Raw genomic sequence first — 22105 nt, 5'->3', positions numbered from 1 at the left:
GGGGGTGGCTCGGAGTGGATGAGAACCCTGGCAGCTGATTTCTGCACATATTTGAGCCTGTCCTGGGTTTTGCTGGGTTCTCCAGACTGAACGCCATCAAAATAATCCAGATATTAGGTGATGATGCCATGGATAAGGGTCTGAGCTGCAGAGTCTAATAGTCCCTTTCCACCAACATGTAACCTGCCCTCTTGTGGTTCCACTACCTAATTCTGAACCACTTTGCAACCATAAAAGCTGGTTCCAAGCTGGAACCAAAAATATACAGGTTTTCCTTTGGAACCAAAGTGTATTATCCTATATTGTACAGGTTGTGGTGCACTGTGCAACGCTGTCTATTGATAGCATCTGTGATAACAATGGTTCTGCTCAAGACTGGTGGAAATACAGCTGGTTTGCTAGATAACATCAAGATTCCAAGAACCTTGAATGGAACCGGTTCAAGAACCAGAGCTAATTTGGTGGAAAAGTGCCTTGTGAATGATGGGCAGAGTCTTAAGATGTTTCTGAGGTGTGGAAATTGGATCTGGTTATGGACTTGACGTGAGACGGGAATGAGTCCAGAATGACACCTAGATTGCAGACTTCTGGGGATGGAGAGATAGAGCAGCCGTCCGCATCGAGGATAAGATCTCAAACCTTCTCCACAACTGTGAGCTCAGTTTTATTGCTGTTTAGCTTGAGTTGATTGGATGACATCCAGGTTTAAATGTTATGTAGGTAGTTGGCAAGGAACTGTCGGGGGAGTTGAGTGGATGGTTTAGTGCTGAGATACAAGTGGGTGTCATCAGCATAACAGGGGAAACTTAGGCCCAGCTCATGGATGATCTGACTCATGGGGAGCAAATAGACGGTAAAAGGAGAGACCCGAGCACAGAGCCTTGAGGCATGCTCTGGCTGACTGGGGCCTCCTGGAACGGGAACATCTGATGGTGACGGACTGTTTCCTGTTATAGAGGTATGATTCAAACCAAGAGAGAGCTGTCCTGGTGAGGATTAGGTATTCACATCCACAGTATTGTTATTTCTACACTACATCTGGCTCCACAGCACATGGCTACATCATGGTCTGGCGGTAACATGGCTGCTATAACTGATCACTGCTATTTTAGACAATGCTTGTGATTCCACCAGAGGAGTGTATTTCAGAAGTAGTTTTCTGTTCTGGTCTGCGCCAAGTCTATTTTTTTTACAGAAGCCTCGTCAAGCTGCTCAGAGGAGAATGGCCGGGCAGGAAGTCAGACACAAGAACGGCATCAAAAATCCAGTCAGTTTTCAAAATAAAACACACTGTGGAGACTCCCAGTTGTAAAAACAGACAAAAAAAGGAAACCATTTAACTATGCTGCCTGCTTACCCCGAGTAGAAGCACAGAAATCAAAGAAAAATCAAATCAATATAATCTGGGCAAGTCACCAAAATCAGGTAGGCAAAACGCTCCGCAAAACCGTGTTGCAGATGCAACATCATTGTGTCTGGTGGAATCAGGCGGTTAGACCTGTTGTAATGTAGAGAAATGCTCGGAGTACAGGGACGCTAACCTGGTAATTTGTGATCAAAAGTGAGACATTATAAATTAAGAGAAAAGAAAACAGTAAGAAAAAGTTGATGTACTGAAAAAAAGATGTTTGACAGGCTACAGACAAAAGTCTTTCTCAGTTCAGACATAACCAGACAGCTTTTAAGTAATAAACAGTTTTAATAAAATGATCTTATTTTTGCACTCAAGTCACAAAACATGAATTCCCTTCATCCCAGAACAAGCTGAACATATTAAATGTAAACATACATTTTTTTTTACAGTTATAAGATATGATGTGTGTGTGTTTTCAGGCATCACGGAGGAGAACCTGAACAAGCTGATCCAGCACGCTCAGATCCCCCCTGAGGACAGTGAGATCATCACCAACATGGCTCACCTGGGCGTCCCCATCATCACAGACGTAAGATCCTCACTGGGTGAAGTTTTTTGTTGTCTACTCATCATCATCTGGTTCCTTGTGAAGCCCCCTGGGTCTTTACTTTTCTGCTCCATATTCATGTCTTTATTTCCAGCATCTTGTATGTACTGTGTCTTTTTCTTGTTTACTGTGTGTGTGGATCGAATAGTGTAAATGACTTAATATGAGAGACATGCAGATGAGTCTTTTGTCCTTTTTACACTTTCTCTCTCTCTCACCTCCTTGTCTCCTTCTTTTCATCATTAGTCCACCCTCCGCCGAGGAAAGAAGGTGGACAGGAAGGAGCGTGTGAGCGAGCAGACCTATCAGCTGTCCCGCTGGACACCACTGGTCAAGGACATCATGGAGGTGTGTTGGAAGGGCTTGAATCACTATTTGACTTATTATATACATTAGGGATTTAACAAGACAAGTCTAAGAGATGATGTTTATTGTGATATTAAAAAAACAAAACAAAGAAAAATGATGACTTGAAAAATGTCCTAAATGATAAGTCTGATGTGTCCAGCATTTTCTGTTTATATAAAATTTGTTTTTCCTTTCACATAAAGTGCCTCTGCTTTTCTTTCTTTCTTTCTTTCTTTTTTTAATTAGACATGGTCAAAGGGGTACATACATATACAGAAAAAAACATCGAATTAGGACAGAGAAAGACGCAAAATGGAAAAAAAAAGGGATATAAATAAATAAAATTAAAATAAAGTACTTCCTATTCCTATGGATTTTAAGCATTTTTGTTAAATTTTGTTATGCAATTTAGGACAAAGTTCAAATTTGTATTCATATATATGCAAATATGACAATATGTACATATATATACACATTGTCATATAACCATTGATAATCTTATATGTATGCACAGACACATTAATTGACCTTTATTGACTTTTAACTTAAGTCTTCATCCTGACTCTGTCCCACCATCATTTGAAAATCAAATTATGTTCCTTATTGTTTGTGACATCCTTTTCAGAGCCCACTGATGTTCTCTTTGTAGCTCTGGATATGTGTGTTTTTCCTGTTATAATGACAATGTTCAGGTCTTTTCCTTCTACCTCATCTCTTAAATCACCAAATAATACAGTTAAATAAAATATGGAAATAAAATTACATTTGTTTTATGAACAGAAATCCATTTTTCAGTTTTAACCCAGAACAGTGCTACTTCTTTACAGTATCAAAAAAGATGAATATGTGACTCCTCTTCCTCTTCACAAAATCTGCATAAGTCAAACTGTTGTGTATCCCATTTTTTAAGCATTCTAGTAGGCAACAATCTGTAAATTAGTTTTAGTTGTATCACTCAAATAGTGACATCAGAGGTAGTTGTGCATTTTGTCTAACTTGCTACTGTTGCAGCAGATATTTTATTGAGATCCATGCATAATTAATACATTTTGTTATATGCTGTATTCCTTTTTGGACATATTGTTTCTTTTTCCAAGTCTTTGGTATGGCTGCAAAGAGTCAATTGCATGTTAAAGGGTTACAGATGTCATGATACTGTGTGCCATCACATGCAGCTTTCCTTCTTTACCATGATCAAAGCATGTGCAAAAAATGTTTGGTTCTGGCAATGCAGCAGTCAGAAGCAGTCCTTTTATAAAATAAGATAAAAACAATAAAATAATTGACCATGTAATAGCACAGTAGATATCATTACAGTCTGGTAAGGTATTGAGACATTTTTAAGGGCTTTTTTTAACATGCCTTATAGCAGTCATGGGTGGTTCTCTCCTTTTCAGTTTCAAAAACACCCTCAGTGTTCATGTGTGTTTTTTACTCAAGCAAGTTTTTTACTCAAGCAAACCTAAATGGAGGATCCAAAATCAACACACTAATTTATCTGAGAAGAATTATTTACTTTTCAGTTGATGTACACCCCACCACAACCTCAGTCAAACATCTGTTTTTCCAGCCTGGTGTTATCAACTATTTTTAGCCCCTTATTTGTGCAAAGCCAATTCTCCAATGGACCTCCATGATGGAGCCACACATGGTTGCTAGGAGACGTGACACAACACTGAAGCCCCTATTGAAGTGTGTGTGTGTGTGTGTGTGTGTGTGTTTAAGGCAGACAGTATTGCTGACAAAGATCTGTTTTGTCCTTTTGTCCCCCTGCAGGATGCTATTGATGATAAGCTGGACACCAAGCATTACCCCTACATCTCCACCCGCTCCTCTGCCTCCTTCAGCACCACTGCAGTCAGGTACACACACATGCACACACACACACACACACACACACACACACACACACACACACACACACACACATTTATCTATACATATATATACACATTCTGCACACCTCTTATTGTGTGGTAGTCGTCACCTTTTTAAATTCTGAAGACAGAAGTGATGGTATTGGATCAATAGTAATTTGGGAAGGGAGATGAGTCTCATGGATCAATACTAGAGAGAAATGGAGAGCAGGGAGGTGATTCTGATGACTGGCAGCTTAGTGAGCCATATGCACATGCCAGTGCCAATGATGAGACCTCAGACATTCACCAACTCTTATTTTTTTTATCACAAGTAAGAACATTGATACAGGAGACACACTTTTTAATACTGATTACTTTGCATGTTTTGAAATGACTGGATTCATGGAAGTGTCTACAATCATAGAAGATGGATCATGTACTTTTACATGAAATCTCTTCTGTGTCAAAAAAGTAACACTGTCTATGACACCCATGTCTGTAATGCATTATATAGTGTTATAAGCATACTTAAAATGTGTTATACTTGCTTATACCAATATGTTCAAACACTCTATAAAACATACTATGCGGCATATTATAATAACTTAAGGTCCAGTATGGTAATACTTTATGATTTGTGATCAGTCACTGAATTGTTTTTGGCAAGGATCATGTATTCATATCTCGTAGTTGTAACATTTTAATCACTTTCATAATGCAAGGAAGTAAGTAAAGTGATTAAAATGTTTGTGTATGTAAGAACAACATACAGAACATTGTATAAAATTAAATTGAAATTGAATAATCCAATTTAACACAACACAATTTGATGTTGGACACTTACATTGCATGTAGCATTGAAGAATGTTATGAAGCACTGTCTAGCATCTATTTATTCAGTTTTACCAGCTACCTTCTTGTAAATAACCTGCAAAATGTGAAGAATCTGCACAATGTACAAAACATTTATTTTAAAGCTGCTATTACTGCTGTTTGTCTGTTCTGCTGTTATATATGTTTTTTATTTTTTATTTTTATATGTATGTTTATATGTGTTTTCTGATGCACAGAGAGAAGCCATTTATAATTTCTTGGTGCCTGAGTATAATGACAATAGCGGTCTTACTTTCTGAATATTTATGAATGTTTATAACTATAATTATACGTTGCAATAAGCACAGGCATTATGGCCTTATAAGTATGTCTAGGATGAATTAAAGGCACTGGCATTGTGCCACCAAAGAGTGTTTTGAAAATGAAATAACTGCCTAAAAATAAAGAACAGCTCAATATCACTACTGGAAATTCTGCCAAAATGTAAGCAAGCTGACCTGAATACAAGTCATCAATATTCCCAACTACACTTACGTGTGTGTGTGTGTGTGTGTGTGTGTGTGTGTGTGTGTGTGTGTGTGTGTGTGTGTGTGTGTAAGGGGGAGTGCTAAAGCCACTTTCAGCCTCACTAATCCTTACACTCCAGTGTGTGTGGAAGCTGCTGGTGTGTATTGATTCAGTATCAATTCCTTTTCTGTTACAAACTGATCTGCCTCATCTGGCGTTCCACCCAGCAGGGTGACACACCCAGCAGGATCATGTTTCAGATGCATGTCGGTTAGTCAACAGAAAGCTGCACAGATGCAGATGATGCAGTTTCTCCTGGAAATTGTGTCCTTGGATAAACAAAATTTCACATCTTTATGTCCATGAAACATTATCTATATTTTGGAAATCAATCTCCATTCACAAAATATTGTTGAGGTCGAGACAAGGAGAAAACGAGCTATAAAACTGTAATAACATGAGCGTGTGTTCCTCTCTGCTCTGGCAGTGCTCGGTACGGCCACTGGCACAAGAATAAGACACCTGGAGAGTACCGCACTGGACCACGTGTCATGGTCTTCATCATCGGTGGCGTGTCCTTCAGCGAGATGCGCTGCGCCTATGAGGTCACACAGGCCAATGGGAAGTGGGAGGCCATCATTGGTGAGTAGCGCGACAAGAGGCGACACTAAGTGTAGGCCAAGAGCAAGAAGAAAGCATCACAGTATAGGCTCTGGCACGCGGTTGCTCAGTGACACACCCACAACAACGATGAAGTAACTTAAAGGGATGATTTGGATTATTTGATGTAGGGTTGTATGAGGTACTTATTGATAATCAGTGTATTAGCTACAGTAGATGGGGGTCAACATGTTCCCAGTTAGGATCAGCAGAAAGGGTCAGCAGCAACATATATTTTATCCACTTAAAAAAGGTCTTGTTTGACTTGATGCTATGTTTAGAATATCGTCACTGCTGTAGGAAAATGACTAAATAAGACAAATATCACTCTCTCCAAACCAACCAAACTCCATAGGTGAAATCAGTCATTTTATCTTGCAGGATGCAAGAGTTGCTGGTTTACCGCTGCCTCGATCTATTTGTTTGTTTGTGTTATTGTGTGACGTCGGTGTTTTGAAAGGATAGTTCTGATTCAATAAAGTCACACACTAATACAAGCAAACTTGCATGTTGAAGCAGCAGTAGACCAGCACCTCCTGTGTTCTGGCTCTTAAAGTTACTGATTTCACCTGTGGAGTTTGGTTGGTTTGGAGAGAGAAACATTTGGGTTATATAACAGAGGTTTCCCATCCGAAGAGGTTGTCTGATGACAAAGTAAAGTGGTGAAAATATTCTAAATGTAGCATACACTTAAACTAATACGTTAGGTGGAATTTTTTTGAGTGGCTAAAATACACTGCCTCGCTGATCCTGTGCACAGGAATATGATCCAAGCAATCCCCTTAAGTTACACAGAGTGGACGTGTCTCTAAGTGGACCAAGTGTGAAAACTAATAAAAGCTGTGTCCTCATTCAGGATCCACGTCCTTTGAAGCGTTTTCAGAGGACTGTGTATGATTGGAGCAGCAGGTGCAAGTTCAGTCTGGCCTTCAGGTCCTTTGAGAGACACTTAAGGACACAGTTTCTGAGCGGTGACACAGCTTAAAAAAATAGAAACGGGGGGAACCACAGGACGTGAGGTGAATAGACCGTCTTATGTCAGACAGAGGTGCACATTCAGTGCTTAAAAAGGAAGATGAAGCTCTTTATGACACATTTGACCTCATATCAGAATAAAAGCGTGGGGTGAAATTAATTAACTTTTTGTAATGCAAATTTTAAGTTAACTTAAGATTAAGTTTTGCTTTGTTGAAGGGAGGGGAGAGATGATTATAAGACTGTTGAGTCTGTTTTTTTACAAAATTATAGAAAAAAAGTTGATCACTGATAAACCAATGATATCTCATTCCACTGGCAAGTTAGACTTATAAAAATAAACTATAGTTTTACGAAACAATACAAGATAATTGTGGTTTGTTATTTCAGTTTTACATTTATTTTAGCATCTAATGTAAATATATAAATGTTCCCTTTTGAAAGACAAAATGACTAATCAGGACTTTAGGGTTTTTGCAAACAGAACCCACCCACACCACAGCTCCTGTAGGACAGCTTAATGTCCTTTTTTTTAACGTAACAACCTGCCTATTGTGTGCGATGTGTTATGTTGTAATAGCCCTTTATGTTATGGCCCTCTGTACTGTTTATTTGATGTTTTAACGCTTTGCCAGCCAGTCTGTGTTTATCAATGGGAAAGTGTCTTTTTGTTGTGCTCTGCTTCAGCTGTTGTCTTTAAAAAAAACTGTTGTCTTTGAATTGCAGCTGCGCCATGTCTTTTTCTGTGTCTGTGCGTCCTTAAGTGTTTGTGCAACATGGCGAGTGTGTGTACGTGTGTGTATGTGTCAGTGGACGAGTGTGTCTCTGTGTGCGTGCTGTACGACAGGTTGCCTGTTTTTAACCCTTTTGTTTTTGGAGCGAGTGGGGGAGGGGGCGTGGCATGTGCTGAGAGACGAGTGGTGAAGCCACCTCTGTTCCTCCACAGGTTCCACCCACATGCTCACCCCCACCAAATTCTTATCGGACCTGCAGCACCCCGACTTCCGAGAGTCCACTAGGGTGTCCTTTGAGGACGCAGACCCCTCAGCCGAGTGAGGCAGAGACAGATTGGGAGGGAGGGAGAGAGAAATCACACTGAAAAAAGTAAAGGCAGCCGCACAAAGAAGCCCTTTCTGAACCTTCACAGCACAAGGGCTTCCTCCTGCTCCTTCTTCTTCTTTGATCACTCAGTATTGTTTTATGTGACTCCACCCTTCTCCTCCCCGTGTCCTTCAGGGATGGGCACCCCCGACCTCTCCTCACTGCATGGACTGCTCCATCGGGCTCCAGGCCCTGTATGCTCAGAGTTAGCCAATCAGAGTGCGAGTCCTGCTTGCGATCCAATCAGGTGTAAGCTGTCTGCTGCCCCTACAGGAATTCAGATGTCTGAACCTCCAAATCCACTAGTCAACAAGTCGGCAAAAGGACTCATGTGGACAATCTGCAGACTAATAGAGAAACTGTTTGGGGTGCAGACTTAATTGAATTACCCACAATTCATTGCAATAGGAACATAAAACATATAAACACACAAGTATGATGTTGATTGCATCATGTAGAAACTAGAGCCTGACAGATGCTGGATTTTTGGGACCAATGCTGATACTGATATTAGAGAAGAAAAAATTCTGATATCGAAATATTGACTGATATTCTTTTTTTTTTTTTTCAAATATATATATATATATATTAAAATCTAAAATGACATCAGGGTGCTGAAACTGTAAACTTTCACTGGTATTTTTAATAATTTCAAATAACTACAAATTAAAAAATCACACAAATAGAACATCTTGGATTAAGAAAAAGGATCAAATACACATAAAATGCTACTCATAAAACAAACAAAATAACAAAAATATAAAAACAATCTACATTTTGTCCTGAAAAATTATCCAATAAAAGTTAATATGTGTGCATGATAAAAATCAGGGCTGAAAAAAATATCAGCCAATATTGGGCCTGTCCAGTTTTATTGGTCTGTACTGGTATCGGCATATATAGCTATACTAACATCTGATTTGACAGAGCATTTTCTTTGAATTCTTAGGCAAATTCTCCTTAAAAGCCAAAGTGTTTTGTTAAGTTTTTTTATGAACTTTTCTTGAAAAACTAAATGAACATTTGACGAGTCAGAACTTCTTTTTTTGTTATTAAATTATCCATCTTTGCTCACTACTGTACTTTCTTACCCTCAGGTGCGCATAAACCACAGGTTATATAAACTTTTTTTTAAATACAAAAATGGGAAATTATTGGTTATCTGCCATTAGAAGCAGGTAATTATCAGTATGGGCTGAAAAAAAAAATAAAAAATTTGTGCATCCCTAACTGATATATGCAGCTGTGCTGGGCTAATATCAGGCCGATGATATCAGAATTTGATATATCTGTCTGGCTCTAGTCGAAACAATATTTAAACATATCATATTGTAGACACATGTAGAGTAAAGAAGTTAACACTTCTAACATCACATCTAACAAACAGGTGTGTGTGCAGGACTCATGAAAAGCATATGTAGCCTTGATGATGGCGAGCTCGTCACAGTCTGTTTGTCCAAACATTTGTATCCAGCCCAAGTAAAGTTAAGTGCTGAAGAGCGGCCATGTCTGAGGAGGTTGTGACCCCATCCCTGCTGCCTCCTCCCATCATCTCAGCTGGGTGGATTAAATCGCGCCTCGACAGCCACCCAAAGGCCCTTTGAGCCTTTTGAACGCTCGCTCCAGATTTAATCTACCCCCGAGATCCATCTTTATCCGTTTTTACTGTCGTATTATTTTTCTAGTTAACCCTTCGCAAAGACAGTCACCATGATTTGTTGCTGGTTTCTTTCAGGGCAGGTCCTTGAGTTGATGTTGGATTTCACAGAAGGATTCTTGTGTTTTGTTTTGTTTTTTTTTTCTTTTGACCTCCAGTCCTCTGACTCCGTCCATGTCACTTTCTCTCAGCCCACCATCACATGCTCACATGGCTCATGGCTCGTCCGCAGAGGGTGCTAGATATTAGCAACAAGTCCTCTTTATCATGATAAAACTGTCACGGCGCTGACACAGAGGGCAATATTGGGACACAACATAGATGCGAAACGGTCAGGTAACAATAATAATTCAGAAGGACTGAGTTCAGTTGCCCAAAAAAGTTGTCCTTTGTATCAGGGCCTCTTTGATGCCTCTCTGCTGACACAGAGTCTGGGGATGTAGCAATGTTCCACCTGATATGCTTTAGCAACCTAATGCAAAGTAAAGATGCCGCACATGTCAAACAGCTGCCACTAATCCCCCCTCCCTCCTAATGTAGGAGACTCTTCACTTCCTCTAAAACTCATCTTTTACACCAGGCACTAGTACACCATTAGTTTTTAAACTGCAGGAACAAAGAAACAGCAACACCAACAACTGATCAGTTCTTCCTTAAACCACGGCTCAAAAAAATTTACCTGAATTTTTATCTTAGTGAAAATATCCTGCTAAGAAACATATGGGTACATTCAAAACATAACCTCCTTGGTTGAGGTAATAAATATTACAGATTTTCATAAATATTCATGACAAACCTCACCACCTGTTTCTGGAATTTATTGGCAAAGTAACTTTTAAAGGCAAAATTTTCATGTGGATGTCCAGCCAGTGTTGATGGTCACTCTTTCAGTTTAATCAATAAATTCCTGTGTGTCCAATACTGACCCAGAAAATTGAGCTCTCCAGCTTGTGAAGCCATACTGGCAGTGCCTACATGTACCAGGATGCACTGTGCATGAGCATGCATGTCACTTTTCCTGTAAAAAGGACATATAGGGCCACATCTTATGTTCGCTAATGTTAGAAAGTGCTTGCTAAGTAGCTAGCTAATGTTAGCAAAACACTAGCTAACTGGCTAGCTAATATTAGCAAAACACTAGCTAACTAGCTAACCAATGATGAATGTAGATTAGCCATCTTATGACATTAGCTAATTTAAAATGTGAATTTATGTCACTTTTACAGGTCCCCTACTAACAAGTTTTAACCATCTTCAAAATATGGTTTTATTTTCAACAGAGACAAGCCTAGCACATACCTAAGAACAGAACAAAAAAGAGCAGGAAGGTTGACCAAGGTACCAAGCTTACTCAACAGTTATTGGAGGGCAGAGAAAAAAGGAGAGGGACTTAGGAAGGTTCAATTGACTACATTTACCATCTACGCTGACTGGACATCAACATGAAAAGTGCAAAACTTCCCCTTTAAACACACATTCCTATTTATAGCGGGACCTCCACACACGAAAGACAGGATATTGTAGTCCTGGGCATCCATCTCATCCCTAACTAATCTGCTAAAGCGATATCGTTTACAAACCAACTTTTGGTTTTCTGGTTTTCTCAGTAAGCAGCTCTCACCATAAGCAGTATGGCCGCTCCCCCGCATACTGCTGCATTCAACACTTCCTGAACAAAATGGCCATCACTTACTAAAACAAGTCTTTGTTTTTGTTATGCTGTTTTGGTCTAAACCTAGAAATGTCTGACTATGTAGTGGCGTTGGAGATCAACGTCACAGTGTTGTGTTTCTTGGGCACAAACGCCCACGAAGCTGTGTGTTTGGGGAACAGCAGAGAAGCAGGCGAAGCCAGTCCGATGTTGACCTCCGTGACCCACACTAAACCCCCACCCACGCCCTCCTGACACTTACGACCCCCGCATCACCATAACAACCCAACTCGAGATGGGCTTGCCTCTTTCTCTTCTGTTTTTACCTTCAACTACCTCCACTCTCTGTTCTGATCCCTCATGGGATCAGGTTTAGTTTGACTGTAGGTGAAAGTCTTTGAGGTAAAGCAGCTAATCAAACCAAACTGGAGGAAACATGCAGCTTTGCAACAGAAACAAACCGATGTAGCTCAAATACTGTTGATTATGTTGAACAGGTGCGAGGAGTAAATCAAATGGTTTGTTTGCCTTTTGGACGATAAAGAATTAATATGGCAGCAATCATCTATAAGTCTGGTTATGAAGCGACAAACAAATCTGGCAAAAAGTTTGCTTTACTCCACCTCAGCACCTTTCAAATGTCATTATGTCTGAAATGTGTCTTCAGCTGTCATGAGAGTTCAACCCTGTGTCATCAGGGCTACTAAGTTTCACATTTTCACTCATATTTATGGCAGAGGATAAACTTAACTCTCTGGTTTAGGATTTCATGTAGAGAAGATCTGCTTTTATCTTTTTTTTGCTTTTTCCCAGCAGTATTTTTAATGTGTCTGCATGCTTTTTAATTAAAGGCCCCACATGGCCATGTGACATTTTTCTAACACCTGATTGGCTGTGCTGTGTAGACAGGTTTAACGTTGCAGGATTTCAACTCGCTGCTTTAAGTTCACAGATTCATGACAGTTGTGAGGTGTCATGACTGATCTGTGTGCTTCCGTATTGTTGAGCTGCATGTGATTTAACACGGCTTCATGAGTTTGTATCAGGCTGTATGTTTGTAAAGTAAAGGGCACAAAGAGTATTAGTCAGAGGTGTAAGACATGGTACTTTACACACTGTAAAAAACTGAAAGGTTTAGAAAACTTTAAAAAAAAAGTAAAGCAACCAGCAGCAAAGGCTTCTTGAGTTTATTCAATTTAATGGCTAATTTGTTGTGTTAACTTAGGTTAAAAAGTTCACTTCAAGTATTATCTTAAGTTTGTCAAACTTGCCATTGCTGTTCATCTACTCATATACTTCAGAAAAATAAAATGATTACATTTGATGAACTGTAATCTGTGTGTTCTTATTTGATTTATATTATATAGTATAAGTCAATGTATGTCTCAAAACAATATCCCAACACTTATGTCGCATGTATCTATGTATAGCCTTTACATTTCAAAATAGAGGAAGTTGTCTAGACAGCTGGTGAATTCAAAATGTAGATTTTTATGAGCTGTTGATGTATCCTAAGATCCTCTTTGAGTGAACTAAATTGCATGCACAAATCTTGACAAAGTTGAGGCAGCACTTTGAGTGAACTTCAGTCCATAAGTAGATCTCAATCATAATGTTTGATGTGACAAACTTAAGACAGCATTTTGGGTGAACTGATTTACAAGAATATGGCTGAATAACAATGTTAAGTTTGACAAACCTAACAGTACACACAATCTTAGCCAGTAGTTGAGTAAACAAAGGCTTTGCCGGTTGCATTACCTTTTTTTTAGGTTTTCTAAACTTTGCACAGTACACAAAGACAAATCGAGATTTAAATATGTCAAATCTAAAACAAGAGATGAATAGATGATTGGAGACTTTTTTGACTTTCACTTGCCTTCTGGGCCTCCATAGATGTGAAATAAAAGAAACATCCTTACATGTGGACATGTGAGTCACACCTCTAGTTTCATATCAGTTTATCAAGTACATGCTCCTCTGCAGACTGACAAAAGTGTCGTAATTAATGTTGAAATAATGTAAAAAACTCACTGAAGGAAGGTAGTTTTTCAATCAGCTTTTGGAGATACAAGATTTGGTAGCACTTTATATTGAGGTGCTTGTAACAAGCATTAGTTAATAGGTAATAAGGCCCTTGTAAGATGCTTAACATTATTTTTTTGTTAATTGGTCTATAAAAGTGTTAATTATAACACCATATACACATTCATAATTTCTGAGTTATTCATAAGCCCTTGAAACAAGCTTGTTAACAGTTTATAAACTCCTTAAAAGTGTTAATAAATGATTTATGAGTTTCTGAAACATTTATTAACCTTCATAACCATTGTTCTCACTTTAGAACTTGTACCCCCAAACAACATTGTTAACTAACTAGTAAATGCATAATAAAGTATATAGAAATCTAAGCTATAATCAACACATATTGTCTTAACAAATATTAAAATTAATAGGCATCTTGCGCAGGTGTTTTTACCTACTAATTATCACGTACTCACCTTAATGTAACACGTTACCCAAGATTTTTACTGGAGTTCAAAGTGTCCTTCTGAAATGTAGTGCAGGATAGAAAAACACTTGGTACTCGGTTACCTCCCAAGTTTAGAAAAAGTTTTTCAAACTCTTTGACACATGATCCATTTGAACCTGTTGGCTAATTGAATCAGATTTTATAACTTTGGCTTGTTCAGTGTTTCTACCTTTACTTTCATCATTTAGTGAGACCCATCTACAGTAGGCATTAATAGCAAGAGCTGAAAACACATTTTTCATGCGTTTCTTTCCAGATGTGCAGATCTAACACTCTTTTATGTGTGTGTTTGTGTGTGTGTGTTTTATGCCTGTGCGTGTCTCCAGGATCGACCAGCATCTTCACCCCCACCACCCTGCTGGAGCAGCTCAAGTCCATGAACAAACCAGACGAGGAAGTGACAAGCTAAAAATCCCTCCAATCACATCTCTCTCCTGTTTACCTGAAATAACCCTGCCCCCCCTTCTCCTCCTCCTTCTTACCCACCTTACCTCTGTGTCCCTCCCCCACAAACATTAATTGTGTATGCATCTTGCTTGAGAAGAAAAAAAAAGACATCTTAGATGATTAAAAAAAATATATATGTTGTATCAAAGAATAAACTTGTTGCAAGTATTCTCATGTTTTACAATGGATGCAACTAAATGAACTTATTTAAAAAGGTTTAAATATCAGAACAGAAGGCCATTTAAAAGTACCAAAATGTAATATTGTATGCTATGAAACCTGCTAGAATGTGTAAAAGGTAGACATTTTCTCTTGTTTGATCCTTTGGGTTTCCTCCTTGCTGTGAGTTTTATTGGACCGCGGGTGGAGGAGGGATGTGCAGTTTGAGAGGTTGATGTTGTAAAATATATCATATCAGTCAACATGCAATATATATATATATATAAATATATATATAGATCTATTCATCAGAGAGGAGTCCCCCTCCACACCCCTGCCCACATTTGAGGTGTTCGTATTCAGTAGCATGCTTGGACTCGTGTGGACTGTTAATGTGTTTGTATCCAGTGTGGGTGTTCTGGGAGCTGCAGAGCTAGCATTTAGCTTTGAATACTCCACTGAAAATCTTTGTTTTGAGTATTGAAAAGCCACACCACTCCTGAATCATTATCCACAACTCAGAGGCTGCCAGTTTATCAGGTACAACATGCCAGAGCCATGCTTACTGCTCTCAAAAACTCCTTTTAACCAGATCATTTCTACAAAAATTAAGATAAGATTTTAGAATTTTTTTATTTATATATGTGGACTTTAAATGTACCATTTGCTTCAAGAGTGTTTGATACTCAAAACATATATTTTCACTTAAGTATTCATAAGCACGTGGTTTAGCAGTCGTTGTAAAGAGAGAGAGCTCTGTAAAAAGCCAGAATCATCCCTCCTCCGTCTGCCGAGACTGTAAAGTATTTCCTTGCCACAAACTTTTTCCTTTCTCCAGAGAAACTTCACGTTTTAATGTCGAAAAAGGCCGTTGCTTGCTGATATTTAATGAATAATCTTAAAAAGGGCCAGTTGTATTTCAGTATTGTATCCTGTCAGAATAAGTCTTACTCTTTGGTTAGTAACGATGTTTAATTGGGCCATGCACTGAGTAGTGTTGTGTATCTGCCATATGTTGCTGTTTTAGCGTCTCACTGTTGACTGGTGATATTTCTGACTGTGAAGTAGTGATACTTTTCCTTTTAAAAATGCCAATGTGAAGCCGCTGTGTTCGTGATGTTTAGCTGTAGCTGTTAGTCGTCAACCGGGAAAAAGAATTAATATCTATATTTTCTTTGTCTGTTTCCTCCTCTGGTGCAATGTAAAACCCTCCAATGGTGAATGGCTTTGCAAAACAAAACCCTTGAACGCCCCTTTTCACTTTTATTTCCTCCCTCCCTCCCTCTTTCCTGGCCAAACAAGTTGTATATTGCACTATAATGCGTTTTCTGTGATGCAAACGCTTGACTTTGTGTTTATTTTTTTTCTATTATAATTTGCTGTTGTATAGGGTTTACTCTGTCAAATCAATTGATTTATATCAAAATTATTTATCAGAGAAAAAATAATAATGCTACATTAGTCTGTCCTAAAACTGTTTAACTTATTGGGATTGTATGTTTGCGAGTGTTGAAGCACAAACAATACTTCCATGTGTACCTAATATGTACTAAGGCTGTCTAATAAATTGGCTTCCATTATGTTAAAGACTCAGCTCTCCTTCTTAATGCTCTCTATAATCTTTTCTTTTTAGTGGTTTCTCAAAAATCAATCAAAAGCCAAATGTTCCAATTGTTCATCATTTTCATCTTTATTTGGCTCTTTTGGGACAACCGAAAAGATTCCTTCAAAATGTTAAAAAAGACCTACAGTTTAAGAAACAATGGTACAAAAGTAAAAATGATACATACATACATACATATGTGTATACATACATACATACATACATATGTGTATACATACATACATACATACATACATATGTGTATACATACATACATACATACATACATACATACATGTATACATACATACATACATACATACATACATGTATACATACATACATACATACATACATATGTGTATACATACATACATACATACATACATACCTACATATGTGTATACATACATACATACATATGTGTATACATACATACATACATACATACATACATACTTACATACATACGTGTATACATACATACATACATACATATGTGTATACATACATACAGACATATGTGTATACATACATACATACATACATACATACATACATACGTGTATACATACATACATACATACATACATACATACATACATACATACATACATGTGTATACATACATACATATGTGTATACATACATATGTGTATACATACATACATACATACGTGTATACATACATACATACATACATACATACATACATACATACATACATGTGTATACATACATACATATGTGTATACATACATATGTGTATACATACATACCTACATATGTGTATACATACATACATACATATGTGTATACATACATACATACATACATACATACATACTTACATACATACGTGTATACATACATACATACATACATATGTGTATACATACATACAGACATATGTGTATACATACATACATACATACATACATACATACATACGTGTATACATACATACATACATACATACATACATACATACATACATACATACATGTGTATACATACATACATATGTGTATACATACATATGTGTATACATACATACATACATATGTGTATACATACATACATATGTGTATACATACATACATACATACATACATACATATGTGTATACATACATACATACATACATATGTGTATACATACATACATACATATGTGTATACATTCATACATACATACATACATATGTGTATACATACATACATACATACATACATACGTGTATACATACATACATACATACATACATACATACATACATACATACGTGTATACATGCATACATACATACATATGTGTATACATACATACAGACATATGTGTATACATACATACATACATACATACATACATACATACATACGTGTATACATACATACATACATACATACATACATACATACATACGTGTATACATACATATGTGTATACATACATACATACATACGTGTATACATACATACATACTTACATACATACGTGTATACATACATACATACATACATATGTGTATACATACATACAGACATATGTGTATACATACATACATACATACATACATACGTGTATACATACATACATACATACATACATACATACATGTGTATACATACATACATATGTGTATACGTACATATGTGTATACATACATACATACATATGTGTATACATACATACATATGTGTATACATACATACATACATACATACATACATATGTGTATACATACATACATACATACATATGTGTATACATACATACATACATACATACATACATATGTGTATACATACATACATACATACATATGTGTATACATACATACATACATACATACATACATACATATGTGTATACATTCATACATACATTCATACATATGTGTATACATACATACATACATACGTGTATACATGCATACATACATACATATGTGTATACATACATACAGACATATGTGTATACATACATACATACATACATACATACATACATACGTGTATACATACATACATACATACATACATACATACATACATACATACGTGTATACATACATATGTGTATACATACATACATACATACATACATACATACATGTATACATACATATATGTGTATACATACATACATACATACATACATGTATACATACATACATACATACATACATGTATACATACATACATACATACATACATACATACATACATACATACATACATACATGTATACATACATACATACATACATATGTGTATACATACATACATACATACATACATATGTGTATGCATACATACATACATACATATGTGTATACATACATACATACATACATACATACATAAATACATATGTGTATACATACATACATACATACATACATATCTGTATACATACATACATACATACATACATACATGCATACATACATATGTGTATACATACATACATACATACATACATACATACATATGTGTATACATACATACATATGTATATACATACATACATACATACATACATACATATGTGTATACATACATACATACATACATACATACATACATACATATGTGTATACATACATACATACATACATACATATGTGTATACATACATACATACATACATACATATGTGTATACATACATACATACATACATACATACATACATGTATACATACATACATACATACGTGTATACATACATACATACATACATACATACATACATACATACATATGTGTATAGATACATACATACATACATACATACATACATACATACATCCATACATATGTGTATACATACATACATATGTGTATACATACATACATACATACATAAATACATATGTGTATACATACATACATACATACATACATACATATGTGTATACATACATACATATGTGTATACATACATACATACATACATACATACATACATACATATGTGTATACATACATACATACATACATACATATGTGTATACATACATACCTACATACATACATACATACATACATACGTGTATACATACATACATACATACTTACATATGTGTATACATACATATGTGTATACATACATACCGACATACATACATATGTGTATACATACATACATACATACATACATATGTGTATACATATATACATACATACATACATACATATGTGTATACATACATACATACATATGTGTATACATACATACATACATACATACATACATACATACATACATATGTGTATACATACATACATACATACATACATACATACATGTATACATACATACATGTATACATACATACATACATACATACATACATACATACATATGTGTATACATGCATACATACATACATACATATGTGTATACATACATACATACATATGTGTATACATTCATACATATGTGTATACATACATACATACATACATATGTGTATACATACATACATACATACATACATACATACATACATATGTGTATACATACATACATACATACATACATACATACATATGTGTATACATACATACATACATACATACATACATACATACATACGTGTATACATACATACATACATACATACATACATACATACATACATACATACGTGTATACATACATATGTGTATACATACATATGTGTATACATACATACATACATACATACATACATACGTGTATACATACATACATACATACCTATGTGTATACATACATATATACATACATACATACATACATACCTACATATGTGTATACATACATACATACATACATGTATACATACATGTATACATACATACATACATACATACATGCATACATACATACATACATACATACATGTATACATACATACATACATACGTACATATGTGTATACATACATACATACATACATATGTGTATACATACATACATACATACATATGTGTATACATACATACATACATACATATGTGTATACATACATACATACATGTGTATACATACATACATATGTGTATACATACATACATACATATGTGTATACATACATACATATGTGTATACATACATACATATGTGTATACATACATACATACATACATACATATGTGTATACATACATACATACATACATACATACATACATATGTGTATACATACATACATACATACATATGTGTATACATACATACATACATACATACATACATACATACGTGTATACATACATACATACATACATACATACATACATACATACATACATATGTGTAAACATACATACATACATACATACATACATACATATGTGTATACATACATACATACATACATACATACATACATATCCAGCATCTCATTATTTTTCAGAGATAAATTGTACTGATGAATATTAGGGCCAATAATAAGGAAAAAATATGAGAGGAGGAAGGTTTTTGTTATGTTGCATTTTGAGAATAAAGTTGAACTTCTGCAGGCATATGAAGACATAAAGATGTTTTTTTTTTGCATTTTATTTTAACTTTTGACATTTTGACTTATTCCCAAAATGTATGAAGAGGACAAATCTTCCCTCTCTCTTTTTCCCCTTAATGTGGCTCTAATAAAAGTCAAAATTGTGATGAGCTGTTGACCATTTCTAAAATATATTGATGTTGGTTGATGAGGTCTCTTGTATGACCATCTAAAACTGACTGAGTGAGTGCATGAAAAACAGCTTATACACAACTAAAATAACACTGAAATCCTGAACTTATTTTCAGATTCGCACAAACTAGAAAAGATGAAAAAACACACACATTTGCATGATCAGTAAACACAGTCACATGATCAATAAATAACTCAAAAGAACTAACTACAACTGCCATTTCAAGACACCTTCAACTCCATGTCCAATGAAGAAGAAGAAACTGATTTCTTATAGTTTGAAAATCAATATGATCAAACTGATCTACAGTACCACATCATTTGTCATTTCAATATATGCCAGCACATCTTTTGAAATAACTGACTTTGTGTTTATTTTTTTCTATTATAATTTGCTGTTGTATAGGGTTTACTCTGTCAAATCAATTGATTTATATCAAAATTATTTATCAGAGAAAAAATAATAATGCTACAGTAGTCTGTCCTAAAACTGTTTAACTTATTGGGATTGTATGTTTGCGAGTGTTGAAGCACAAACAATACTTCCATGTGTACCTAATATGTACTAAGGCTGTCTAATAAATTGGCTTCCATTATGTTAAAGACTCAGCTCTCCTTCTTAATGCTCTCTATAATCTTTTCTTTTTAGTGGTTTCTCAAAAGTCAATCAAAAGCCAAATGTTCCAGTTGTTCATCATTTTCATCTTTATTTGGCTCTTTCGGGACAACCGAAAAGATTCCTTCAAAATGTTAAAAAAGACCTACAGTTTAAGAAACAATGGTACAAAAGTAAAAATGATACATACATACATACATATGTGTATACATACATATGTGTATACATACATACATACATACATATGTGTATATATACATACATACATACATACATACATACATACATACATACATACATACATATGTGTATACATACATACATACATACATACATATGTGTATACATACATACATACATACCTACATATGTGTATACATACATACATACATACAAACATACATACATACATACATGTATACATACATACATACATACATACATACATACATACATATGTGTATACATACATACATACATACATATGTGTATACATATATACATAAATA

The 22105-nt window shown here is 35.6% G+C and overlaps 1 protein-coding gene across 2 annotated transcripts in view; it reads left to right on the top strand.

Moving 5' to 3' along the window:
• stxbp1a (syntaxin binding protein 1a) overlaps positions 1-16272 on the top strand; it is a 44800-nt gene extending 28528 nt beyond the window's left edge. The window contains exons 15-20 of one of the 2 annotated variants that reach the window (XM_084745466.1): positions 1834-1943; positions 2208-2309; positions 4086-4171; positions 5997-6151; positions 8091-8248; positions 14413-16272. In XM_084745466.1, the coding sequence (XP_084601592.1) occupies positions 1834-1943; positions 2208-2309; positions 4086-4171; positions 5997-6151; positions 8091-8200 (563 nt within the window). In that variant the 3' untranslated portion in view covers positions 8201-8248; positions 14413-16272. The remainder of the gene's footprint in view (positions 1-1833; positions 1944-2207; positions 2310-4085; positions 4172-5996; positions 6152-8090; positions 8249-14412) is intronic. The other variant, XM_084745467.1, reaches the window with a different exon arrangement.
• Positions 16273-22105: the final 5833 nt, after the last annotated feature.

This window comes from Lutjanus erythropterus, chromosome 20 (assembly GCF_056507025.1).
Source record: "Lutjanus erythropterus isolate fLutEry1 chromosome 20, fLutEry1.hap2, whole genome shotgun sequence".
NCBI lineage: Eukaryota > Metazoa > Chordata > Actinopteri > Lutjaniformes > Lutjanidae > Lutjanus > Lutjanus erythropterus.
This window is presented reverse-complemented; position numbering and strand designations above follow the sequence as displayed.